Source organism: Siphateles boraxobius, unplaced genomic scaffold, assembly GCF_051911475.1.
Source record: "Siphateles boraxobius isolate OS27281-9 unplaced genomic scaffold, OSU_SipBor_1 33, whole genome shotgun sequence".
Taxonomy (NCBI): domain Eukaryota; kingdom Metazoa; phylum Chordata; class Actinopteri; order Cypriniformes; family Leuciscidae; genus Siphateles; species Siphateles boraxobius.
The window spans coordinates 2,771,865-2,799,567 of record NW_027508953.1 but is presented as its reverse complement, the minus strand read 5'-3'; the positions used below and the strand labels follow the sequence as shown (position 1 = coordinate 2,799,567).

General features: G+C 39.6%; 1 protein-coding gene and 1 long non-coding RNA gene across 9 annotated transcripts in view; one reads left to right on the top strand and one right to left on the bottom strand.

Moving 5' to 3' along the window:
* The first annotated feature begins 255 nt into the window (after positions 1 to 255).
* LOC143701577 (uncharacterized) lies at positions 256 to 27,693 on the top strand. Of its 6 annotated transcripts, none has more exons than XR_013190134.1 (5): positions 256 to 474; positions 12,529 to 12,663; positions 14,815 to 14,846; positions 22,030 to 22,121; positions 27,586 to 27,677. It is a non-coding gene; the product is annotated as an uncharacterized LOC143701577 (long non-coding RNA). The 6 variants fall into 6 exon arrangements; XR_013190132.1 differs by lacking the exon at positions 27,586 to 27,677 and adding an exon at positions 22,882 to 23,006; XR_013190133.1 differs by lacking the exon at positions 27,586 to 27,677 and adding an exon at positions 22,885 to 22,985.
* fam135b (family with sequence similarity 135 member B) overlaps positions 20,772 to 27,703 on the bottom strand; it is a 66,039-nt gene continuing 59,107 nt past the window's right edge. For all 3 annotated transcript variants that reach the window (XM_077194947.1, XM_077194946.1, XM_077194948.1), the window contains 2 exons: positions 27,567 to 27,680; positions 20,772 to 23,077 (listed from right to left, as the gene is read on the bottom strand). In XM_077194947.1, coding sequence (XP_077051062.1) covers positions 22,872 to 23,077; positions 27,567 to 27,680 — 320 coding nt within the window. In that variant the 3' untranslated portion in view covers positions 20,772 to 22,871. The remainder of the gene's footprint in view (positions 23,078 to 27,566; positions 27,681 to 27,703) is intronic.

Here is a 27,703-nt window from a genome sequence, read left to right as displayed (position 1 = left end):
GTTAAATTATATTTACTTTAGTGAGACGCGCGTTTAGTATTGCGCATGCGCATTAGCTTGGTGCAGCCTTAAAAAAATGCTGTTTTTTGTCATGATTCGTGAGTTTAGAAACACAATTTATGAGACAGTTGTTGTCATATTTCATTGGTGATTTCAAATATGAAATTTAATCATAAGCTTGGCGAAAAGCTTTGGAAAATGTGATGTTTTCCCGTTCAAAGAGATAGGAGCTGCACTTGCATGCCCGAGACGAGGTGTTTCAAAGATGCATGCCGTCGAGGGAAATGACTTAAAGGGACTTTGTTCGTGAGTCTATGCTAAGAGGCATGATTTTTCTGTGTGCAGAGGAGGTAACCTGCATTACATCGATGGAATCGCCATGGTTACAAAAGTTGTTTCCGTTCTTCAGTCTGGAGGTGGGAATGGAAAAGGAGCATCCTTTGCACCTTTGCTGGAGGGAGGCATGCAGCTACGGTAAATTGTTAAATGTCTGAAGATCGATATTCCTTGTCCGCTTGCCTCCTCGCTGATGGGTAGAAATGCTCTCAGCTTTCATTAGGAATGTCAGCAAACCAGATATCTGACCTATATGCAGCCAGAGGTCAAACTGGCGCCCACTCGCGCACACAATGCCGACTGAAAACAAAATTGAATGAAATATTTTGTGGCTTGTGCTGCATGATATGCGTTTAATCTTTCAGTGGCTATTAACTTATTCTTTTAGTCCAAAACATTCATAAGACTTGCTGTGACCTGTAACATTTCTAATGTAAATGTTTCATACGTTTGCATATTTGTAAATATGTGTTTGTCTAGATATTTTTAGTGGACTGAGGTCAGCGCCCTTTGCTGGACTTCAACACGCACATAGAGATACTTAGCGCCATCTAGTGGTGTGAAACAACAAGTCTGAACCCAGATCACTCATTCTTAAAAACATCCTGCATTCTTTAACATATAAAGGTTCCAAAATCAGGTTTTTCTAGCGATGACTTTAAAGATTTGTACAAAATTTAAATCATGAATATTTGGAGCGTAAATCATCCCACGTAATTTTGTGTTGTTAATTTTTTACCTGATGAATTTTAATTTCACCTGACAAATGATTAAACAAGCACAAAATCGTTTTAGACTTATCATAGGCTCTTTTGACTCAAGCCACCTAACAAAACCACCTAAAGACAACCCAGAAAAAACGTGTAGCAACAAATTAAAAATCACTCAGAACCACATAGCAATGCCCAGGTAACCACAGGCAAACATTTTCTTCCTTCAGAAAAAGGTGTTTATAATAATAACTAATAAGTAACAAGAATGGTATTAACCATTAAAAAAAAGCTCAAATAGCATTATGCAATAAAAAAAAGCATTCTAAAGCACATGGACCCCCCCCCCCCCCCAAAAGATTTTTATTTATACTAATAACGACAATAAATAAATAAACAAACTTGTATTAAGTATTAAAAAACATAAAATGGCCAATTTTACTAGAAATAAAAAAGTATTCTAAAGTATGCAGATTCCTCAAAATATTATTTATAACAATAACTTCTGACTTAATTAATAAATAAATAAACTGGTATTAAGTATTAAAAAAACATAAAAATGCCCATATTTATTCAAATAAAAAAGCATTGTAAAGCATACAGATTCCCCCAAAATAATTGTATTTATAAGATTAACTACAAAAAGTAAAACACATAATTAAATAAACAAACAAACAAACAAACTGTTGGTATTTAAAAAATGTACATAGAAATGTCATAATTTTATTAAAATCAAAAAAGCATTTGAAAACATGCATTTCTCAACAAAATTTTTTTTTATATAAATAAATATAAATTATATTTATAATATTAACAAAACAAAAATGACCTAGACTGGTATTAAGTATTAAAAACATTAAAATAAAAAAGCACTCTAAAGCGTAGATTCCCAAAAACTTAATTGCACTTATAATAACTACAAAAAATAGAACTAGACTGGTATTAAGTATTAAAAAAGATAAAAACTGCTCAATTTTTTTATAAAAAAGAAAAGAAAAAGAAGCAGCATTCTAAAGCATACATATTGCCATGCTCTAACCTGTTAAGATTTAATTTCCATTAATAGTTTTGGCATGAATCAATAACAGCTGTAACTGCCTAACTCTTATCCTGTTAGAGACAGATCTGTGGTTTCCTTCAGTCCTCCAGATCCGTCATATCCCAGAAACGCCGTCTGTGTCCTCCCTCCGGAGCTCGCTTTCAGTCTGGGATGTTTCTGCATCCATCATACGTGACAAGTGCAGCCAGACTGTTGGAAAACACACTAAACATGTTGCTTCACCAAAACAGGCTGCTGGGAAATAAAGATCATGTGACCTGTACACATTTAAGATCTTGTTAAACTGTTTAACTCTTTCCAGACCATAGAAATGGACCTAAACCCCCTGAAACATAGAAACATAATTTAATATAGTGTAAAGGAATGTTCTGGGTTTAAAACCAATGAAGCTTTATTACCAGCATTACCACATACATTTGGACTCATGTTTCTAATATTCTGGTGTAGGGTCGGGACCAATCAGACACACACTAATTATTCATATTCACTATATTTAATGAATATAAAGGTCTATGAAACTCTCCCCCAAAACTAACCTCACAAATGAAGTTACTTTGTCAGCCGGGTGTCCGGTTACAGAACACTTTAAGACTGATAACAGACTTTACGACCTCAAAGGAATGTGGCCACATGCGCCACATGCTTAAGAGAGAGAGACCATCTTTAATTAAATAAACTTTGCGGTGTTACTCTGATCTATGAAGGAACATGCCTCACAGAAACTGTGATAGACTTAGACTTCCTTTATTGTCATTGTACAAAAAACACACAGTGAAATTTGACAACGAAATGTCGATTACTTGGCTGCCAGTATAACAAAGCTAAAACCTTATTCCTACACAATAAAAATAAATATACTTCCTATAACTAAGAGCTAGCTATATACAGGGTAAGAGCATATAGAGCATATATATACACATTTTTGCACTGAATTATTACAAATAGAGTAATCAATAAAAATTGCACTGAGTTTAGCGAAAACAGACATTAATTTGGCGACACAATTTAGGCTAATCTGAGGTGCGTATCCATATGGGGAGTAGTATTAAGCAGTCTGATGGCCAGGGGGAAGAAACTGTTCAGAAATCTAGTCGTTCTGCAGAAGATGCTGCGGAACCTTCTGCCGGACGCCAGGTGGGAAAACATTCCATAGTTGGGATGGGTGGGGTCAAATAGGATCCGGTGAGCCCGGGATAGGCAGCGCCTTTCCGCGATGTTCTTTATGCAGGGGAGCTTCGTCCCCGTGATCTTCTCCCCCATCCTCACCACCCTCTGCAGAGACTTCCAATCAGAGGCCTTGCAGCTCCCAGACCAGTTGGAGATGTAACTGGTCAGCAGGCTCTCGATGGTCCCTCTGTAGAAGGTCTGAAGGATGGGGGGCGGGAAAGATGCTCTCTTCATCCGACGCAGGAAATGCAGGCGCTGCTGGCCCTTCTTCACCAGTGAGGAGATGTGGACTGACCAGCTGAGGTTCTCAGTGATATGCACCCCCAGGAACTTGGTGCTGCTGACGACCTCCACAGCTGAGTCGTTAATGAAGAGGGGAGTGTGGGCAGGTCTGGATTTCCTGAAGTCGACGATAATCTCCTTAGTCTTTTTTACATTCAGGATCAGGTTGTTCCCTCTGCACCAGTCCACCAGATGCTGCACCTCCTCCCTGTAAGCCACCTCGTTATAGTCCCGGATGAGGCCCACTACTGTGGTGTCATCCGCGTACTTCAGGATGTGGTTGGACCTGTGGTGTGGGCGACAGTCGTGCGTCATCAAAGTGAACAGGAGTGGACTTAGGACACAGCCTTGGGGGGTGCCGGTGTTCAGTGTGATGACGTTGGAAGTGTTGTTCCCCACTCTGACAGTCTGGGTTCTGGCAGTAAGGAAGTCCAGCAGCCAGTTACGGAGGGGAGTATTTATTCCTAAGGGGCTTAGTTTGCCTACCAGATCCTGGGGTATGATCGTGTTGAATGCTGAGCTAAAGTCCAAGAACAGCATCCGCACGTATGTGTTCTTCTTCTCCAGGTGCTCCAGGCTCAGGTGGAGAGCAGTGGAGACTGCATCCTCTGCGCCGCGCTTGGGCTGGTATGCAAACTGGAACTGGTCATGTGATGGGGGGAGCGTTGAGATAATGTGGTCCTTGACAAGTTTTTCGAAGCACTTCATGATGGAAGATGTGAGAGCGACGGGACGGTAGTCGTTAAGACACGTAATGGTGGTTGTCTTTGGAACTGGAACGACAATGGCAGACTTGAAACACCGTGGGACGACGGCCTGGTCCAGGGACGTGTTGAAGATGTCCGTGAGCACGTGGGTCAACTGGTCCGAGCATTCTTTAATCAGCCGACCTGGAATGTTGTCGGGACCTGCAGCTTTCCGTGCGTTGACCTTCCTCAGAACTATCCGCACTGCTGATGTTTCTAGTCTGAGCGCTTGTTCGTCGGGGTGTGGTGTCACTTTCCTCACCGGGTTAGAATTCAGCTCCTTGGAAGAGACCTTGGATTTTCCGGCTGTGGGCTCGCTTGGCGTCTCTGATGGCCCGGTTCAGGTTAGCCCTTTTAGACCTGAGAGCCTCAGCATCACCAGATTTGAATGCGGCATTCCGTTCTCTCAGCTTCGCTCGCACCTCCTTGGTCATCCAAGGTTTCTGGTTTGCCCGAGTGACTATTGTTTTTGTTGCTGTCTCATTCTCCATGCACCAACTGATGTAGTCAGACACCGTTGCAGCGTACTCCTCCACATTGGTGCGCTGGTTGTCTGTTGCAGCCTCCTTGAAGATGCTCCATTCGGTGCACTTAAAACAGTCCTGCAGTGCAGACATCGCTCCCTCAGGCCATACCCGCACCTTCTTCACTGCAGGTTTTTCTCTGATGAGCCGAGGCTGGTATGCAGGAATTAGCATGACAGAGAGGTGGTCTGAGGAGCCCAAGTGGGGGCGGGGGGCTGCTCTGTATGCCTTCTTTATATTAGTGTAAACAAGATCCAGCGTGTTCTCCCCTCTTGTAGCAAAGTCCACATGTTGGTAGAAGTTTGGAAGCACAGTCTTCATGTTGGCCTGGTTGAAATCGCCAGCAACAATGAAAACGCCTTCCGGCTGTGTGGCTTGCATGTCCGTGATGTTATGGTAGAGAACACTGAGGGCTAGCTTCGTATTGGCGCTAGGTGGGATGTAAACAGCAACAATAGTTACGCTGGTGAATTCGCGTGGCAGATAAAAAGGTCGGCATCTCACACTCAGGAGTTCAATGTCTGCAGAGCAGTGACTGGAAACCCAGGAAGCGTTGTTACACCAGCTGTTCTTCATATAGATGCAAACGCCCCCCCCCCCCCTCTGCTTTTACCTGTGAGAGCGCTGCTTCTGTCGGCTCTGAATGTTGTTAGCCCGTCCAGGCTAACTGCGCTATCTGGGACCGATGCACTGAGCCATGTTTCAGTGAGTACAATAGCACAACAGTTTCGTATTTCCAGCTTTGAATGTAATTCAATTCAATTCAATTCAATTCAAATTTATTTGTATAGCGCTTTTCACAATACACATTGTCTCAAAGCAGCTTTACAGAAATTGCATTTCGGAAATGTACATAGAAAAATACAGTTAGTTAATCAAGTATTAATTTATGGCATAACATATCGCCGGCTTTGAGTCGTCTCTTCACAGGCGTCGAGTCGTCTCTTCACAGGCGTTGGGGCATCTGAAGTCTCCGTGAGAGGCTGGATACAAACTGGAGCTGACGAACGCTATTTACCTCGGGACTAGCGTCCCGAGATAACAGCAGAAAGGCAGATGGGAAATAATTAGCATAGCTGATGTTCATAATGTTAATGCATTCGAACTGATTCAGCAGTATCAAAGGTTAAGCATTAAGTGAATGCTTGGTTAAAGAGATGCGTCTTTAATCTAGTTTTAAACTGGGACAGCGAGTCTGAGTCTCGTACAATATCAGGAAGGCTATTCCAGAGTTTAGGAGCTAAATGCGAGAACGCCCTCCCTCCTTTAGTGGACTTAGATATCCTAGGAATGACCAGAAGCCTCGAATTTAGTGATCTTAAAGAGCGCGATGGATTGTATGGCGATAGAAGGTCTGTTAAATACACAGGAGCTAAACCATTTAGGGCTTTATAGGTCAGTAGGAATACTTTGTAATTGATACGTAACTTAATAGGTAACCAGTGTAGAGATGATAAAATAGGTGTTATATGATCATATTTTCTTGATCTAGTAAGAACTCTAGCAGCTGCATTTTGCACTAACTGTAGCTTGTTGATTGAGGATGTAGGACAGCCAGCTAATAAAGCATTACAGTAATCTAGTCTCGAGGTCATGAATGCATGAACTAACTTTTCTGCATCAGAAACTGATAGCATGTTGCGTAGCTTAGCAATGTTTCTAAGGTGGAAAAAGGCTGTTCTTGTAATATATGAAATATGATTTTCGAAAGTCAAGTTGCGGTCTAGTATAACACCCAGGTCTTTTACTGTAGTGGATAAAGTAACAGGACATCCTTCTAAATTAAAGTTGTATTGTAAGGGATTTTGTGGGTAGTTTTTTGGACCAATAAGTAATACCTCCGTTTTATCTGAATTTAATAGCAGGAAATTACACGTCATCCAGCATTTTATATCATTTAGACACTCTGTCAATTTAGATAAGTTAGTGTTTTCATCTGGTCGTGATGAGATATATAATTGAGTGTCATCAGCATAACAGTGGAAATTAATTCCATGTTTTCTTATAATATTACCAAGTGGCAGCATATATATTGAGAATAGCAGAGGGCCTAACACCGATCCTTGCGGTACTCCATAGTCTACTGACGTTATCTTTGATTTTTCCCCATTTAGACAGACAAAATGGTAACGGTCTGATAAGTAAGATCTAAACCAGCTTAATGCCTGTCCCTGAACACCAGTGTAGTTTTGTAGTCGATCCAGGAGTATTTTATGATCGATAGTGTCGAACGCAGCGCTTAGATCGAGTAGAACTAGTATTGAGATACAGCCTTGGTCAGAAGCTAAAAGTAAATCATTTGTAATTTTAACTAGCGCAGTTTCTGTGCTATGATGCGGTCTGAATCCCGACTGGAATTTTTCATAGATATCATTTTCTTGTAAGAAAGAGCACAATTGAGCGGACACAATTTTTTCTAGTATTTTAGACATAAATGGAAGATTTGAGATGGGTCTGTAATTTGCTAAGTTATTTGGATCTAATTGCGGTTTCTTAATGAGAGGTTTTATTACTGCCAGCTTGAATATTTTTGGAACATGACCTAAAAATAAAGACGAGTTAATAATATTAAGAAGAGGCTCTTCGACTACAGGTAACACTTCTTTCAGTAGTTTAGTGGGTATTGGATCTAATAAACATGTTGTTGGTTTCGATGCAATGATAAGTTTATTTAGCTCTTCCTGTCCTATAGTTGTAAAGCGGTGTAGTTGTTCTAGAGGGGCCATAATTGAGGCTGAATCATAAGACATCATAGAGGATTGTATATTTACAATTGTGTTTCGGATGCTTTCTATTTTCTCATTGAAGTAATTCATAAAATCATTACTACTATATTGTAATGGAATATTTTGCTCTGGTGATGTTTGTTTATTTGTTAGTCTAGCCACGGTGTTGAATAAAAACCTTGGATTATTTTGGTTATTTTCTATTAGTTTGCGGAGATGCTCAGCTCTTGCTGCTTTTAGAGCCTTTTTATAACGTGACATACTGTCTTTCCACGCGATTCTAAAGACCTCTAAATTAGTTTGTTTCCATTTACGCTCTAAGGTACGAGTTTCTCTCTTGATTGCATGCGTAGCACTGTTGTACCATGGTGCTTTAGTTTTCTCTCTTACCTTTTTTAATCTAATTGGTGCAACAATATCTAGTGTACTAGAGAACATGGTGCTCAAACTGCTAGTCATTTCCTCTAGTTCATCTGTTTGTTTGGGTGCACTGCGCAGCTGAGATAGATCAGGTAAGCTATTTGAGAATCTATCTATAGTGGTTGGAAGGATTGTTCTGCCTGGTCGATAACGTTGCGCAACGTGACAAATTTCAGCAGTACGTATTATACAAGTTACCATGTAATGATCAGTGAGATCATCACTTTGCGGTATAATATTTATATCAGTTGGATTGGTTCCATATGATATAATTAAATCTAGTGTATGATTTAGACGATGAGTGGGACCACTGACGTTTTGCGTGACCCCAAAGGAGTTTAATAGATCTGTGAACGCAGTCCCTAACGCATCATTTGTATTATCTACGTGTATGTTAAAGTCTCCAACAATTATTGCTTTATCGACATTGACCAATAGATCTGAGAGAAAGTATGCAAACTCTTTTAGGAAATCAGCATAGGGCCCTGGAGGTCTATATAGGGTAGCCAAGGCTAGAGATAATATGGATTTGTTTCTTGCATCTAAGAGCGTAACATTTAGCACAAGTACTTCAAACGAATTAAACCTGTGACCTGTTTTCTGAGTAACATTAAGAATATCTCTATAGATTGTTGCAACACCGCCGCCACGACCGATCAGACGGGGCTCATGCTTATAACAGTATCCTGGTGGAGTGGACTCATTTAGACCGAAATAATCATTTGGTTTAAGCCAGGTTTCAGTAAGGCAAAGTACATCGAAACTATTATCTGTGACCATTTCATTTACAATAACCGCCTTAGGTGTGAGCGATCTAATGTTTAGAAGACCTAGCTTTAGAAATTGTTTTTGTTCACTGATATTTAGATTTTCTGGTTTAATTACAATAAGATTTTTGCTAGATCCTACACTAGATTTATTGTTTGGCCTCACTAAGCGAGGAATAGACACAGTTTCTATATAATGTTCTACACTACTTATATCAATTAAGTTGGGACAGCAAAGACTGTGATTTGGACTTTGACTTACTAGTCATATGGTGTGTAACGTCTTGGAGATGTTGTCCGACAGAACAGCCGCTCCGATTCTGCTGGGGTGCAGGCCATCAGCGCGGTAGAGCCTAGGTCGCTCCCAGAACAGATTCCAATTATTTACAAAGAGCAGTTTCTGTTCATTACACCATGACATTAACCATTCATTTAGAGCAAATAATCTACTGAACCTTTCTTGTCCTAGTCGGTACGTGGGAAGCGGTCCAGACACGATGATCGTTGCTTCAGGCGATGTGCTGCGAACCGTCTCGATCAGGCTTCTGTAGTCCTTCTTCAGAACCTCCGTCTGCCGCAGCCTGATGTCGTTCGTCCCGGCGTGTAGGACCACAGCTCCGACGCGCTCGTCACCGTTCAGGATCTCGGGAATCTGTGCAGCGACATCAAGAACACGAGCACCAGGAAAGCAGTGAGTGCGCACCTTACGCTTACCTGAGGTAGCACGGACATGACGGACCATGGAAGTGCCGATGATCACGGCGGCGTCACGTTCCGGCTCGCGAAGAGGGGAGAAGCGGTTCCGGGTGGAGATCTCGAAGACCGGGAGGGGGGGGGAAGTCCTTGGTCTGGTCCTGGCTCGTGTCTTCCGCTGTGGGATCACCCAGGGTCCGTGGTGTTGCCTCGGTGCCGGAGTGAATGAAGGCAGAGATGATCGCGTCCTCCTGGGCAGAGAAACGCACGGAGTAGACGAAGTCGGAGTCAAAAAGTTACTAACCACTGACTTGTGAGCATCGGCGCGTGATGTTTCAAGCGTTGATCGCCGATCTCGCAGCTCGGCTTGCTTCACCAGCAGAACGCGGATCTGTTTCTCCACCGACTCCAGCTCCAATCGTACCGAAACCAGCTCGAATGTGTCCTCACCTGCACTCAGAGGTAACGTTAGACACACATCCGATATGTTCGCCATTATAACAGATGAACAGTAAATTAGTAGTGATACTACCAATATCACTACTAATTTAGGACTGAAATGATGGATATAACACGTATCCTTTCAGTCAAACGGGTGTAAAATGAGAGGGTCGATAGGCGCGAGGCCACGCGTGAAATGCTAGCGGGCTAAAGGCTAGTAGCCGAGATTCGGAAAGTTGGATCTAAGTAGCGATATCAAAGCAATCCGATTGTTTTTTATAAGGAATAGTGTCGAGGATAAGTTCACATGATATAAAAATAGAAAGTGCTTGTTTATAAATGAGTGGTAAAGAAGAAAATCAGCGATTAATGAATCAATTCGACGGAGCTCCAAACACAAACACAGATCGCACGCGCATGCGCAAATGCAAATTTAAGTTATGGATCCAGCTTATGGATGGTAATTCCAGCTTAAGGTAATCCATTTTATTTTCCAGGGAGCGTACGTTGGCGAGCAGCAGTGAGGGAAGCGGCGATCTGTACGGGTTAGCTTTTAGCTTAGCTGTTAGTCCTCCGCGGCAGCCGCGCTTCTGCTTCCTGTCGCACCGTCTTCGATGTCTCCATGGGCGGCCTCTGGTTGTAGGAAAGACCGCTGTTCCACTGGTCGCTCGGTCCGCTTGACATAGCAGTCCGAGGCTGGCGAGTGCGGTCCGCGTCTCCGTGCAGAGAAAGTCATAAAGCCCTAAGTTCCTAAGATTAATTATAGTCTCACGGGTGTACACTGTTCCTATACCATGTCGCTGTGTTGTAGGTACGAGAATCGCAGTTTTATCTGTCGAATGTAGCATAAGGTTTGCAATGCTGACCGGAGCCGAAGTAGCCGCAGCCGAACAGGACGCCACCATAAGCATCAGCTCAGATCTTCACTCTTACTCTCTCAGAAGCAGATGTTTTACTCCTCAGGTCCTCTATGAGTCTGTGGATCAGGAATCATGAGTCTCACCTGCTCTCTGGATGGAGTCGATTTTAAGCTGAATGGAGTCGATGATTTACTGTCTCGTGTACTATTAGGTATAACAACATGGTATGTTTGATTGGGGTGTATGTGGTTGAACAACCACCCAACGGTCAATATAACCTCACCTGTATCATGCTTCCTACCAAATTAATCCTCATTTAATGAAACACACTTTGATGTACATCACCTTCTCTTAGAATGCAATGTGAATTTGTTATGTCTATTTGAGCTTGAATGAACAGTCTAAGCATGCTGGGGACAAAGACCATAAATCAACTAAGAGCCGCTTCCCCTCTCGGACATGTCACCTTACTCATAGGTCCATTCAAACCTTAGGGGTTGGTTCTTTCTCAGAGGCAGGCAACAGTGACCGCCCTCTCTTAGTTCTTTCATCCAGCCGCAACACTGTTCTGGGGATACTGGGGAAACCCCTCCCCCTCCACGGGGGCGCAAGGGCCCAGCAGGCCTCGATTCCAACCAGAGGTGGGCTCAGGCAGGAGAGAGAAGACTCTCTCACAAAGAACCAAGGACAATCTCAGGAGTTTTGGAACAAAGACTCCAACCAACAACGACTCCAATCACCCATCCTTTTGACTTCCTCACTTCTCCTGGGTGCTCGGCGTGGCCTCAACAGAGTCCCAGGCCTTGACCAAACCAATCATGCGTTCCTGGAGAAAGAGAACGCTCAACCAACTTCCACTTGACGCTGCCGGAACCATCAACGACTTCAATTTTCAACAACTTCAAGAATTGTTCCCATTACAAATGCAAGTATTCAATTCAATGAAATGTGAAAATGAAATTCTGATGGTTCTCCTCATAGACCCTCTTCCGGTTTCCAATTTCATCCTATCACTAACCTATTTATGTATTCATGTGTGTATGTTGTTTAGTTTATTTATATTCATATAAATATCTATATTTAGTTAATAAAACTTAATATGTATTTGGTTCTGTTTTGTTTGCAATACAAGTCACTTTACGATCACGGTTTTTCTACTGGCTCAAAGTGCTGTACAGGCGAAGAAATAATTATTCTTCTGTGGCCATGGAAGATACCCTTTTCTTAGAATAAATTAATAATCAAAATAGTTCTTTGGACGAACTGATTAATTGATTGTAATATTAATTCAGCCACATCAAGTTAATCCAATTAACTGACCCAAATATTTATAATTAATAATAAAAAGATATTATTGATTATTAATGTTTCCAAAAAGCTGAGTTCCTTACACTGGCTATAGTTTATCAGAGTGTAATGTCTTACAAAAACATTTAAACTTTTAAATGAGTATTTTTATAAACTGATGGGTTTTCTATTTCTTCTTCTGGGAATCAAATAAATAGCATTTATATGAAATATAAATCTTTTATAACATTATTATTGTCTTCTTTACCCTCCTTGTTGATCAATTTAATGCATCCTTACTAAATGTATTATAAAATAAATGTTTCTTTCAAAAAACAATCGTACTGACTTTTGAACGGTGTATGTATGTGATCATAGAGCTTAAGTTCTACTGAACTTATAAAGAATCCTTTAATATAAACCATGTGAAGGAAAAGCTGTGATCTCATTTGGGAGAAAGACAGACCGCAGATCTCCAGTAACGTCTGCCCACGTCTCTCCCCCTGCAGGAAAGCTGCTATCACGTTTGATAATGGACCATTTAACGGCTTTCTCCAGGTAATGAGGCAAATGACTCAACTTCCTGATAATACAAAGAGCAGTCTGGGAGCAAGACAAACTGAGAGAGAGAACCAGACAGTGAGGTAAGAGTAAATACACACCTTTCTGCCAGTGCAAAACTTAACGCTTGGATATTTTTGGTGGTTACTAGGTTGTCTTGGTTGGTTGCTAGGTAGTCAAAAGAGCCCACCCTAAAAGAGGTGAACCCACCCTAACCCACCCGAGATTTTAGCCCACCCTAATATCTCTATAATATTTTGGTCTCTAGTAGACACCATGTGGGAAAATCTGGTGACACTGGTTAGTTGTGTTTTTAGTACATGGTAGCTGATTTCTAGATTGTCTTCTCTACACTATTAAACATTTAGGTTCAAAAAGGGGGTTTTCAGTGATGCATAGAATAACCATTTTTAGTATTCCAAAGAAACATTCAATGAACTGTTCTTAAAGGGATAGTTCACCCAAAAATGAAAATTCTTTCAGTATTTACTCACCCTCATGTTGTTCCAACCCCGTAAGACCTTCGTTCATCTTCAGAACACGAATTAAGATATTTTTGATGAAATCTGAGAGCTGGATCACTCCTCCATAGGCTTCTTCAGGGATTGAAACTTGCCAGCCCCGAAAAGTTATTACAGACATCGTTAAAATAGTCCAAGTGACTACAGTGACTCAATCTTAAGTTTATCAAGCGACGAGAATACTTTTTGTGCGAAAAAACAAAATAAAAATAACGACTTTATTTCAACTATTCATTTCCTTATCCGTGGGCCTCTAGTCAGTTCAATAGCATAAGCTTCTGTTGTTGTATGTCACACGCATCACACACATGACCAACGTCGGCCAATAGTGAGCCTACGTGTGACGTAGCTCTACGCAATTACACTACGTTAACTGACTCGAGGCCCACAGAGAAGGAAATGAATAGTTGAAATAAAGTCGTTATTTTTGTTTGTTTTTGGGCCCAAAAAGTATTATCGTCACTTGATAAACTTAAGATTGAGCCACTGTAGTCACTTGGACTATTTTAACAATGTCTTTAATAACTTTTCAATCCCTTTAAAGGGATAGTTTACCCAAAAAATAAAATGATTTCATCATTTACTCACCCTCAAGTTGTTCCAATCTTGTATGAGTTTCTTTCTTCTGTTGAACACAAAAAAAGATATTTTAAAGAATGTTGGTAACCAAACAGTTGATGGGCTCCATTGACTTCCATAGTAGAAGTACAATACTATGAAAGCCAATGGCTACTGTCAACTGTCTGGTTACCAACATTCTTCAAAATATATATTTTTTAAGAAAGAAACTCGGGGTTGGAACAACATGAGGTTGAGTAATTGATGACAGAATTTGTATTTTTGGGTGAACTATCCCTTTTAAAAGAACCATTTTAAGTGTTTAGGACACATTCAAACTTTTTTCACTCCATAGAACCTTTTGTGGAATAGAAAGTTTCAATGTATGTTACATTTTCCTGGAACTATAGATGCCAATAAAGTTTCTTGATTTGAAATTGTAAAGCTGGTCCAAGCATATAATTACCTGGTTTACCAGCCCTGATGTTCCGAAAAAATACAAACTGGTATGGCCAACTGGTAGCCAGTTTGTTGGTGATCCAAGATAACTCAGAAAAGCTTGGGCTAGCTAGAAACTAACTAGAAAATAAAGGTTATTTGTTGGCATCTACAGTTCCATAAAGAATCTTTTAACATCCATGGAATTTTACTATTGGACAAAAGGTTCTTTATTGTGGAACCCAAAATGGTTCTTCTAAAGGCCTCATTATGCTTCTGCGTCAACTCCACGGCGTAGCTACACCGTCACGCCTACGGCGTCGTGGCCGTTTTATGGTTCTGCGTCAGGTTGAGTTGCATCGCGGTGCATCTGACCAATTACAGCCCTTGTGGTCTGCGTCGCCTCGACGCGTAGTAAAATTTTTTTGGAGGTGCACGTCGAGCTACGGCGGAGGGGTTCGCGGCGACACAGAGGGGTCTGCGGGAAGCCGTCGATTCGACGCAGAAGCATAAAACAGGCTTAAGGCATCACTGCAACCAGTTATTAATTTATATATAGCCGTTCTGGAGAAAACAGTGATGTCATCGTCCAGCTTCCAATGGTTTTTTATTTTTATTTTAATTTTTATTTTTTTTGCATACTATGGAAGTCATTGGGGACCAGCAAATGTTTAATTACCAAAATTCTTCAAAATTTATTTTTTTCGTGTTCAACAGATGACAGATCTCAGGTTTAGAACAACTTGAAGGTGAGTAAATAAAGATGAATTTAAATTTTTTGGTGACCTATCCCTTTAAACAAGCTGTATAATTTGGTATATTTTGTGCAAAAGTGTTCAAATCTCTAACCTTACAGCATGAGCAAAAATAATAGTGATTCTTGCCTTTGCAAACACCACTCATCAACACTTCGTTTTAACATTGTAACAGTGCCCATAAGACAGGCGCATCTGCAAAGCACAGATGGCCACATTCATAGTTGATACATCTTCAGCTGTCTCCAAAGCCCTTAAAACTAAAGAGCAATGCAGAAAGCAATGCAACTTTCACGAGGATGTGTGCTCTGATGGACACTTGATTTTTCCTCTGGCTTTAGTTTCTTGTCAAACTTGTGTCTTGTCGGTGTTTGAAGTGTCAAGCTCTCGTGAGTGTGCAAATTGAAGAGTAGCTTTGTGTGAAGGAATGTCAGGGAACAGAATGTGTTTTCTATTAAGTCATGTCATACCTGCAGACTTCATTTGTTTGCTTGCAACATCTTGTCACACATATTATGAACCTTTTGCTATATAAAATTTATTTCAAAGGAATAGTTCAGCCAGACTTGAACATTCTGTCAATTATTTACTCACCCTTATGTTATTCTTCTGAAGAACATAAAATGAGAAAAATTTAGCAGGATGCCGATGCTACTTTTTTCTTGCATAGAAAGTGAATGGTGAATACTTAATTTTGATATGTATATATTCAAATGTCAAAACAAGCACAAATAAATCATTTGAATATGCAAATATTCAAATCACATGAATTGGATTTGCGAGCTTGGAGAAGATTGTCAATGAATAACAGCCTAAATTTCAATCTGTTTATCACATAAAGCTTATCATATGGATTTGTAAGACTTGGAAAATCCATTGCTGTTAAAAGGTTTGAGGTCAGTACGTTTTTTATGTATTTGAAAGAAATCATTACTTTTAATCAGCAAGGAGACATTCATTCAATCACCAAAAGTGACAGTAAAGACATTTATTTTTTTTCTAAATAAATGCTGTTCTTTTGAACTTTCTAATCAAAGAATACTGAAAAAATGTAAAATATTAAGCAGCACAACTGTTTTCAACATAATAGGAAATGTTTCTTGAGCAGCAAATCGGCATATTAGAAGGATTTCTGAAGGATCGTGCGACACTGAAGAGTAATGATGCTGAACAAATTTTAATGGTTATAATATTTCAGAATTTTACTTTAATTTTTTATTAAATATAATGTAGCCTTGGTGAGCATAAGAGACTTCTAATCTTACTGACCCCAAATTTAGAACAGTAGTGCTTTTTGTCTTTTTTTCAAGTTTTGCGGCCCACATTTACTTTAATTGTATGGATAAAAACGCCTAAAATCTTCACTGAAACAACATAATGTTGAGTGAATGATCGTTAAATATTAAGCTTATTCTGTCTGCCGAGGGGTTGAATGACTTCAGATTTTTTCAAGTCGACATTTATGTGATTAAATTCGAGTCGATGTCGACTAGTCGCTGATGATGTCATTAATACACAAGTAAGCCTGAACCTCGAGCCGAGTCTCAAACGCGGGTTGTCTTCTGCACAGTTATGGCATATGACACAGCGTTGCCCACAAGGCTATTGCTCTCACAACAGCTTGTTTTTATCAGTTCTTTTGTCTTGGGGTCATTATATTTCTCACATATTTTTACTTGTTCTAAATCAGATACAGATAAAGTGGCACAGTAAAGATTACACATGAATGCTTTATAGAGAGTGATTGTGTGTGAATGAATTCTACTAATAGTGAAGCTGTGGGTTTTAGTTACTGAGAAATATGTGCTAGAACGTTTCAGTTTCTAAGCTATTTTATTGATAAATCACAGAACAATGTTGACAATACTGAATGTTACTGAATGTTTGTGTGCATGCGAACTGCATATGATGGCGTCATGGCAGAGCATTTAAGTCGACTGTGCAACCCCTAGGGCTGTAGTCAAGACCACCTTTGTCGAGTCCAAGACAAGACCAAGACCAGGACTAGTCGAGTCCAAGACAAGACCAAGACCAAAGAGGTTCGAGTCCAAGACAAGACCGAGTCCAAAAAGGTTCGGGTCTGAGTCAAGACCGAGTCCAGGACAGGGAAAAAAAGTCTTGTGCAAGACATTATCAAGACAATAATTTTGGGTTATTATTTGTTGATCTAAAAGCAAAAACAGTGTCACAACACCCAGGATTTTTAAGTATAGACATTCCCCTTCATATCATATAATCTTCTAATCTAAAGAAAACAGAATGATGACATATGGAGATACCTCATAATAGCAGTGTTTCACAGTGGATCTGAAAGACGCATACTTTCACATTCAGATAGCCCCCCATCACAGGCCATTCTTGAGATACGCCTTCGAGGGGCAAGCTTATCAATTCACAGTTCTGCTGTTCGGTCTGTCCCTAGCACCCCATACATTTACGAAGTGCATGGACGCGGTGCTTTCTCCCCTGAGACTCCGGGGAGTCCGCGTGCTGAATTATATTCGATGACTAGCTGGTTCTGGCGCAATCGCGGCTCACACCAGAGCAAATAAACGGTGCGCATATAAATGGCTTTTATCTGTGCTTACTGGGAACATAATAAAGACACCTGGACTCGGTCGAGACCAAAAGCCATATTTGACAAGACCAGTGGCCGAGACTGAGACAGGACGGGACTCGAGTACTACAGCCCTAGCAACCCCTACTGTCTATACATACATAAAACTTCTTTATTATGATTTTTGATTTTTGACCTCCTTTTTTCTGGTTAGACCTATGGCGTAACACAAGCTCTTATATCTCTGGGATCCTGAGCCTTTTGAAATGCTTATGCTGATATGGATACTGTAACCGCTAATACTAACTGGCTGCAGTGCACCTTCTTTTCCAAAAAAACAAATCGTACAGTAAGAAATGCTTCTTGCTTCTTTTGTCCTGTTTAATCTGGCTATCGGTCTCCCATTGGTGTCATGTGTTCTAATGAGACCTTGTGAGAGGCCGCTACTGTCTGCATAGTCTGAATTTATAGCATGCTAATTACTCCTTCCGGAGTTCTCACTTATTGACAATGGCTTCCTCGAAAATGCTCGTCGAGGGACTAATAATGACCAGCTGCTTCCCACACTGGAGCGCAAACTAATGAATACTCTTTCAGTCAGGACCTGTGATGGATTTAATGACAAAAATCATTTTCGCCCACAGGCTACATTAAAAACGGACCGTAATAAGAAGAGTTGCATTGGTCCCAGAGCACTTGAAATCCACATGACCCGGATCAAACGCCGGTGGTAAATGGGGTGCGCTGTCTTTGTTTCATTTCATTTTGTGTTTGTTTTTGCTTGATAAGTGATGAATGAAAAGCTTTATTGTATCAGTGCGTATCTCAATGGCTGCCATCTGTCTGAGGGCCCCGTTCGTATGCCGTCGTGGGAGGAAGCGGCTTTATTGATTCGATTCTGAGCTGAGTCTCCTTGCAGACTATGCCAAATCTTTGAGTTAAATGACAAACAGGCTGAGAGAAAAGAAAAATGACTCCTCTAAACGTGCGCCAGGACGTGAATGTATTTCCCGAGGACATCCCTCGCAGCCAGGGGAGTCACATTTTGGCAGGCTTTGATTGGTTTGATGGTTTCGGCATCCTCAAGAAGGGTTGTTTCACAACATACAAGACCTTTAAGAGGATTTACAGTGTTTTGCGCTGGGAGCCTTCGGGCTTTGTCTCATTAATACCTGGGAATCTCTCTGGATTTGTTGTGGGATGAACTGAATGTTGCATACTTACTGTCGTGCTTTGAAATGTGTAATCCTCCTTCAATTCAAGGTCAAGTTATTGAGGTCTGCACTTCATTATTAAACTCTAATCTTTATTTAACAAGTGATATGGTGAACATAATAAGAGCTACTAAACACGTCTGTGATTACAGTGTATTGTTAAAAATATAGAGGGCATATGATATATAGATTAAAGCAATAATCCACTCATTAAAAGGATTTTACTCTTCTTATGCAAACTGAGTGCCTAAATCCTTCCCAATGGTGCAAAATAACCATAAAACATTGGCATCGAGTTGCCTGTTTGCTACAAGTAATGTAGTTTAAATGGTCCCTTTGTATATTGATTCTGATTGGTCAACACAGCCCATCTGTTTTATACTATGCTGCTACATTTTTTAAATATGATGTTGTTTGTGGTTACTGCACAATTTCAATAAGAACAATTAACAGAGAAAGAAGAATACTATTTATTGTAATACTTCATTTGATCATAATATAATGTAATATTTCTTAATGTACACAGAATATATACTTATTTATATATTTGGGCATAAGCTACTACAAGGGACACATACAGTAATTAAAGCAAACATAGAAAAAACATCAGAATATCATTGGCACAAATGTGAAAAATACATACTGGATGAAAAACTAACTCAAATAAACACGTTACAGTCTCACAGTGAATACATTTTCATCTGTTTTCACATTCATGGCTTAATACACAGATCTGGATGAAAAAGCACAAACGTATGCTGGAAATAAATAGCTCTGAATGAATAACCGCTTACCCAACATTTACCCAGACGAGCTGCCTCTTTATAAAACACACACACACACACACACACACACACACACACACACACACACACACACACACACACACACACACACACACACACACACACACACACACACACACACACACACACACACACACACACACACCTAAATATTTTATTTGAATTGGACTTATTTGTGTCATTGAGATCCATCACCATGATGTTTGAATTAAAGACAGAGGAAGGTGTAACTTTGTAAAAGGAAAGATGATTCAAGTCATGGAATATTGTTTATATCCCATTTAACTTCCCCATTGTGACATATTTCAGCAGGATGTTCAACGAGAAAAAGGCAGGAATTCATCCAATGGGAATTGATTAGATTGTGAAATGTGTCGTAACTACAGCATCTAGACCCAAAATGCGTCTTCATTCATGGATAGATATTCGTAAGTGTTTTCTGATCAAATATATTTTTGCAAATAATATATTAAGCACAAATATATTATTGTACATATTTTGCCAATACACACAAAAAGATGTGTGTAAAAATAAGTTAATATATTAATTAGATATACATACTTACTATATATATATAAATAGTTATGTATACTAAAATATTCACAATATATATATATATATATATATATACATATACAATATATAGAGTATATATTTTATGAATATATTATGAAATAGATAGTGTACCACACCAATTTCCTGCTTCAATAAGAAATATGTCAACACTTTCTTTTGTACTTTCTTGTCGATAACACTTAAATGAATGTGTTACAATAATTATGGGTTATTAAAGGGTTCAACTGCTTCAAGGGGATTTTCAAGGGGAATACGTTTTTACAGCACGTATTTTACACACACATGCTTTTGCCCTTGGTCAGTATTCACACTCCAGATCAGCTCTATTTCCGTAATTAATATGCTTGACTTGTGTGAGCAAACTCTTCCATCAGCCCACATTAGCTGGCAAACAAACAAACAAGCACACTAAGACCCCAGTGCAGCAGAGCATGATGGGTAATGGGGCGTTATGCCTGATGGCTCCTTCAGCGGTAACAGAAGCAGTCGAGTCACGTGACACACTCGTGTAACAAGAGGTGGAGTTAAATTAGTGTCAATCACCGGGACAGTGTATTTACCGACTAATCAAGCGTCAGTCAGACAGCGTGTACATAAAAGCTCAGCGGAGACAGAAAGGGCATCTTGTAAGTCTGCTGACACTGCGGCGCTGATCTAAACCCAATCGCACGATGCTGACAGCGGCTGAATGAGACCCAGAACTCATGGAATACGAGAGCTAAAGATGCTGAACGAGGTGAAAACCTGAGGTGTGGCTGCAGAGAGATGTGTGTAAGTGCTACCCTTGAGGAGCAGACAGATGAAGAACAGCCTTTATGGGGGAAACTAAGAAAGTGCATCATTGAGGTCATTCCAGTGAGATAAAATGCAATAAATAAGATACGCTGTTCTGGGGGAGTACAGTGGTGAAACAGACCAAGAACCTAAAACACTGTGATGCTAACACAACGACATGGCAATTGAAACCGTTTCACCCATCTCACGACAACCAAGACAATGCACACAAAACGGCTAACAGAACATGTTTTCACACACTATAAAATACATAAAACAAACACAACAGGGCCGGAACTACCATAAACACTAAGACACTTTCTCTTGATTTTTTCAATCAACAATTCTCAAGGGAAACAAGAAAGGTTCAAGTAAAAAAAATCTAAAATTAAAAAGGGAATATCAGTGCTGGAATATCAGGTATCACCGTTCAAAAGAATAGGCTTGTTGTTGTTTTTTAAGAAATTAATACTTTTATTCAGCATAGATGCATTGAATTGATCAAAAGTGGCAGTAAGATTTCTATTATGAATATATGCTGTTCTTTTGAACATTATACTCATCAATGATTTCTGCAAAAATATTAAGCAGCACAACTGTTTGGAACATTGATAATAATAAGAAATGTTTCTTGAGCAGCAAATCAGCATATTAGAGTGATTTCTAAAGGATCGTGTGACCCTGAAGACTGGAGTAATGATGCTGAAAATTCAGCTTTGCATCACAGGAATAAATTACAAACTTCTTACCAACCCTAAACTTCTGAACGGTAGCTTTAAACCTTTCCATACAATCAAAGCCTTTTCTTAGAGACGTCATTTCTGTGGTAAGTGAAGTGTAAAGGAGGCTAATGATGAAAGGATGGATGTAAAAAAGAAAATAAACTACCACACATTTTAGTATGCAAGAAAGAAAACCAATTACAATTCAAGTATGCAAGTATCGCGCTGTCCTGCCTTGCAAACGCTATAAGTAAAGCATGAAAGTATTCCGTTAATGTTCGGAAGAGTATGTCACAAAAGCATGACTTAAGGAAATACATTTTCTGTTGAGTGTGATGGCAAAACCTCTTTCTCATACATTTTAGCCCATCCAATCCCAAATATGTAGTCATCCATGAAGTATTTATAAAGAAAATAGTTATGAATGCTTGCTCTAACAGTTAAACTGCAGCAAACTTATTTGAAAATGTTTTACAAGAATGTATAATTTTAAAGGCAGCTTTATAATGACTGTTTTTTTTTTCATAGGGCTATGTTGTCATTTTTGGAGTTTGACACCCCAACACTCCTTTGTTGTTCCATGGAAGAAAGAAGAACTCTGGATTGGAATGACATGAAGGGTGTGTAAATGATGACAGAATGTACATTCTAGTGAACTAACCATTTGAAATGATTCAACAAAACACTGAAATGACAGAAAATGTTGAGAAATACTCACTTTGTGATAGTTAAAGCTGGAATGGTAAACGCATTCAGATCATGAGCTCTTTTCCCCAATAAATACTGTTACAGGGGATTGTATTCCATCACGATACATAAAAGAATGAATTTGGCTTATTTCACAGTGAGATTCTCACTTCACAACATGACAGTCGAAACACAAACTATAAAAGAATGAAAACACTGAAGCGTTCTCATAACGCGAGACTTAAACGCCAAGTGAATGACTGAATTTACTCTTCAAGTATTAAAGTCCAGTGATATCTACCTCTTCAAGTTACAAACGGCGCAGCAGATTTACGTTCGGTGTCTGGAGGGAATGAAGAACCAAGGCTGTTACAAAACCAGCTACACACTGAATTTACATTCAAATGATTAACTCAGTTATGATTATTCAATGTTAAGTTACTACGTCAAAGCTTCATTAAGGCGTGTAGGCCTTCCACTATTTGCTTAGTATACTGTGTTCTTTCTGTACAAATTTTACATGTTTTTCATGTTCTGAATCTTCAATCTCTGTTCTCTTTGCATCCATAGACTGAACTTATTGAAAAATTCCAGAGCTCATTATGACTCTGATATGAAATGTGATTGGCTGATGTGAGGTGTAGTGTGATTGGCTCTCCCACAGAACTGAGATGATGTCATCTCTATTTGAAGTAGTTGAGCCCGGTCACCAGAAGAAACTTCTCCAGGAAGAGTTCAGAGTCAAGCACCGCGATGTGAGCCGCGCGTCCGATCAGCGTGTTGGCCGTGTTCGGTAACGCATGGAACACGTTCTGTCGGATCAAACGACAGTTTGGAGCGCTCAGCAATGGCTGGAGTAAGTTATTGATCATCTCTGTATATACTGGACCTGTTAGGGGGCGACAAACACATTACATACATCATAAAATATACATATACAGTAGTGTTCAAAAGTTAGTTTTTTTCATGGAATAAGAATGAAATTTTATTTAGGATGCTAGGATGCATTTAGCTAGGATGCATTCAATAGATCAAAAATGACAGTAAAGACTTTTACATTGTTACAAAAGATTGCCATTTCAAATGCAAATCATCAAAGCATCCTGAAAAAAAGGTTTCCAAAATGATGACAATACGAAATGTTTCTTAAGCAGCAAATCAGCATATTAGAATGACTATTAAATTACATTTTAAAATATATTCAAATAGAAAAGTTATTTTAAGCTGTAATAATATTTCACAATTCCTTTTTTTTTTATCAAATTAATGCAGCTTGGTGAGGATAATGATTAATGATTTTAAGTTTTGTTCAAGGTTGCTAAAATAGCAGTTTTTCCAATGTAAAAGACTAAAAGTATGGTATTTGGGGTAAAAGGCACCCCTGCTGTGTGGGCCAAAAGCACGATAATTAACATGATAATAAACAGTTTGCTGACTTCTCCATTTGCTGAAATGACATGGTTAGATTCAGATGTTAAATATCATATATAAAGTTGGGTGCCCACCTTATTTAGATAATCGCCATATTTATAATGAAACCATCATAATTAAAAATATTATTATTAATATAATATAATTTATAGTTACTACTGTAAATCTATAGTAAATGATAATGGGATCTCCTTCAATGCTTTCAGAATCTTCACTTTTGAAAATAAATTTGTTTTTTAATTATGTATTTTTAAAATATATTTTTATATTAACCATATTTTAAAGACGGCATTTTATTAAACAAAAATGAATTATTTTATTTATCAAAATAAACAGAAAATAGTACAAACTTTGCAGAAGTAACTGTTTTGAACAAGTATTAAAGGGCACCTATTATGCAAAATTCACTTTTACATGACTTTGAACATAAATGTGTGTTGGCAGTGTGTGTACACAACCAACCTATAATGATAAAAATCCACCCAGTGCTTTTTTTATATCCCAATAAATCATAAGCACTGTCTCAGAACAAGCCGTTCTCAGATTCGGGGCAATGTGACGTACTTTTGCACATGCTCCGCCCATGACTGTTGACTGACATGGCTGTATTAGCGTAGACCTGCCCAAAATATCTCCTAAGCCATTGAGGTGTTTTGTTGCTGGATGTAAGAATGAACATAGCAGTCTTAATTTACTCTCGTTACTCGAGGATGGATCTGTACCAACTGTTCGTGATCCAGCTTACAGTCTCAGGAGCGATTGGCCTAATGTTACTGATCAAGGCAGAAATGAAAGGGAGAGCGCATACTTTATTACAGTTCATCTAAGTCGTTTTACGGATATAAAGTTTACCAGTTTATTAAGCCCCATCTGAAAAGATGTGTATAAATTTGAATATATATGAATGTTTTGTGTACTTCGCTGTGTATGTTGATGATAATGAAAGGGAGCGAGAGAGAGAGTTTATGGCGCACTTATTAAACTTTTTATTCAGCTCTTACAGTGATTTCCTGGAGTTAAACTAACGCTTCATCTTTTGTGTGATAATCTTCATTGAACTCATCAGAATATTTTTTGCCATCATTCGGACACGGCCCGCTACAACAGGCTTGTATTAATAGTGGATAAAAGCAGATGACAAATACGTTATAACCTTAAAACAAACTATTCATGTTCTATTTCCACATATTATCTGACTCTGTGGGCATTATTGTCCGACTCCGGGTCGAATACATAGATGCCCTATTGGCCGCTAGATCGTACGTCAATGGCGCCGCCATATTGCGGAGGGCAACTTTCCCATAACTCTCATAACGGGAATTGAGAAAAATGCCTGCTCCGTGTGCTGCTGGCGGCTGTGCAAATCGCCACACAATTGAAAACAGGTCTCAGGGAATTACCTTTCACAAGCAAGACTGAACTTTTTTCAAATAGAAATGTATTTGGTCATTATATAATTAGTAATAGTAACGTTAGTTGGCCACCGGAGTTAGTCAGACTAAAATAGCGAGCGATGTCGCTAGTTAACTTAGCTGCGAAAGTTAAGACATGAGTTGACATGATTTATATTATATTTTATATTATAAAGTAAATTTCCTGAAATCTAAATATTTATCTATATTTTCTTAGGACTGCTTTTTATGATTTTTTTTATTTTCACATACAAACAGTATATCTTTTTTTCGGCAATTATACACTATGGGAATAGTGAAAAGCAGATTTTTCTTAAGGTGTGCCTTTAGTCCTGTTGTATCCTTCATAAATAAAAGTAACATTTATTCTGGTGTAATGCCTTGCCTCATTGACTTCCATTTTTGCTTGTTTTGTAAAAAATATATCTGGGCAGATATCTGAGTCTAAATATTTATGCAACAGTCTTGCATAAACCTTCCAAACCCTCCAAATCTAGTGACTATGTATTTCCCAGAAGGGCCTAAGAATTCGTAAACATGACTTTGTCTCCTAGTGGATTGATGAAAACCTGTGCGAACAGACTCTTGAAAAGCCTACCAATCTGATTGGAACTCGTCATATTGCGAAAGCTCTTACCATTTTTTTCTGTCTGCAACTAGCTATGCATTGTCATAGCGTGCCCATTCATATCCAAACAAAGTCTCTATTTCTAGGCATCCTCCATTGTTCTATGTGATCATAGTCTTTGTGTGTGTATGTTACAGTTCAGAGTGTGTATCCTTAGCTCTGTCTGTCACACTGACAATCACAGAGAGGCTAAATTCTCTAATCTGTCTCTCAAACCGAGATGAAAATACCTGTCAAAGAGCTGTACGCCACTCTCAGTGGTGACAGTCTCATAAAATGAAGAACGCTCTCCTTCCTCTCGATCTCTTTTTAACTTCTTATCGCAGCTTCCTTTTCATTCAGTTTCATTCACACTAATGGCAGAGCGATTTGCTGCTAATGGGATATGCGTGAAGAAATATCTTTTTTAGTTTTATTTGTATTTTATATGTAAAAATGTAAAGAATTTTTGAAGCGATTGATCTCTGGGCATTACAACCAGTTGCTAGGGTGTTACTATGTACCGTCTAGATTATCCTGGAAGTTGCTAGGACATTACTATTTGGTTGCTAGGTTGTTTTGAGTGTTTTAGAATGTTGGTATGTGGTTTCAGGAGTTTTCAGCATTATGCCAGGGTGTTTCATAGGTATGTTTACTTAGATGGGGTTCAACCGGTCCAGAAACGTCGACTTGCTTGCCATCTTGAAACAGTTAACATGATACTGTTCATCACTCACACTAACCAATCAATGAACTTTCATTGAAAATGTCAAAGCATTGTGCAGTCTATTGTTGTAAAAACTACAGAGCAATAATTTATAGATGTAATGGGATAACCTTTATAAGTAAGAATGAAAGGTTCTATAAGCACCGCTCAGAGCGGGATTCGAACCGGTATGGAAAGTAGGCGCGCCAACAAGGGCGATAAAGACTGCAGCCTCTAGTGTCTGTCACTAGTGTGCCTCTTGAGGTCAGGACAGTGAGGTTTACCTGCATGGCTCTTTACTAGCTGGCCTCCATTACTCACTCCCATCCAAGTCATGGCACCAACATAACACTTCCAGTTCTACTCGCACCATTCCAAACTGGATTTGAACAGGTGTTTCCGGCATGGGAGGTGGGCATGATAACAAAGACGTTAAAAACAGCAGCCTCTAGAATCGGTCGGTAATGTGCCTTTTGAGGCCAGGGCAGTGAGGTTTACCTGCACAGCTCTTTCCCAGCTGGCCTCCATTACACTGCCATCTGGGTCATGGCACCAATGTAATCCCTCGGGTTCTACTCACACCACTCTGAGCGGGCCTCTTGAAGCCAGAGGAGTGAGGTTTACCGGCACAGCTCTTTACTAGCTAGCCTCCGTTACACTCCCTTCAATCCGGGTCACGGCACCAATGTAATCCCTCTGGTTCTACTCGCATCGCTTCGAATGGGCCTCTTGAGGCCAGGGAAGTGAGGTTTACCTCCACAGCTCTTTACTAGATGGCCTCCATTACAATCACTCCATCACTCCCACCCGGGTCACGGCACCAATGTAACCTCATTCGGTTCTTCTCGCACCACTCCGAGCGGGCCTCTTGAGGAGTGAGGTTTACCTGCACAGCTCTTTACTAATTGGTCTCCACTACACTGGTTTGTGTTTTGATGTATAACTCAATATCCAATATCCATATGTCGTTAATGACAAACTAAATGCTGTGAAAATCATCTGCTAATGTCTATTGCAGATATAGATATTTGAATTCATGAGAATAACTAGGTTGCAGATGTACAGTCAATTTTCTCTTGAGTGTCACGGACAGGATTTGACCGTTACAAAATGGCAGAAGGCTTGCGTATAGCAGCCTATTATCTATGGGGTTTTCCTGGGGGATGCTATGTCCTTTCTAGGGAGTTCTGAGTTGGAACAGGGAGTTTTTGAACTAACAGACCTGTGGTTCTGTCTTTAAGGGCTGTCCGACATATCTCAATGCGGGCCGAGTGGAAGGGCACGTATCGGTCCTGTGGGGAGGCCACCAACACCACGTTCTTGAAGAACTGGAGACCTGGTCAAAGAAAGTAAGAAAAT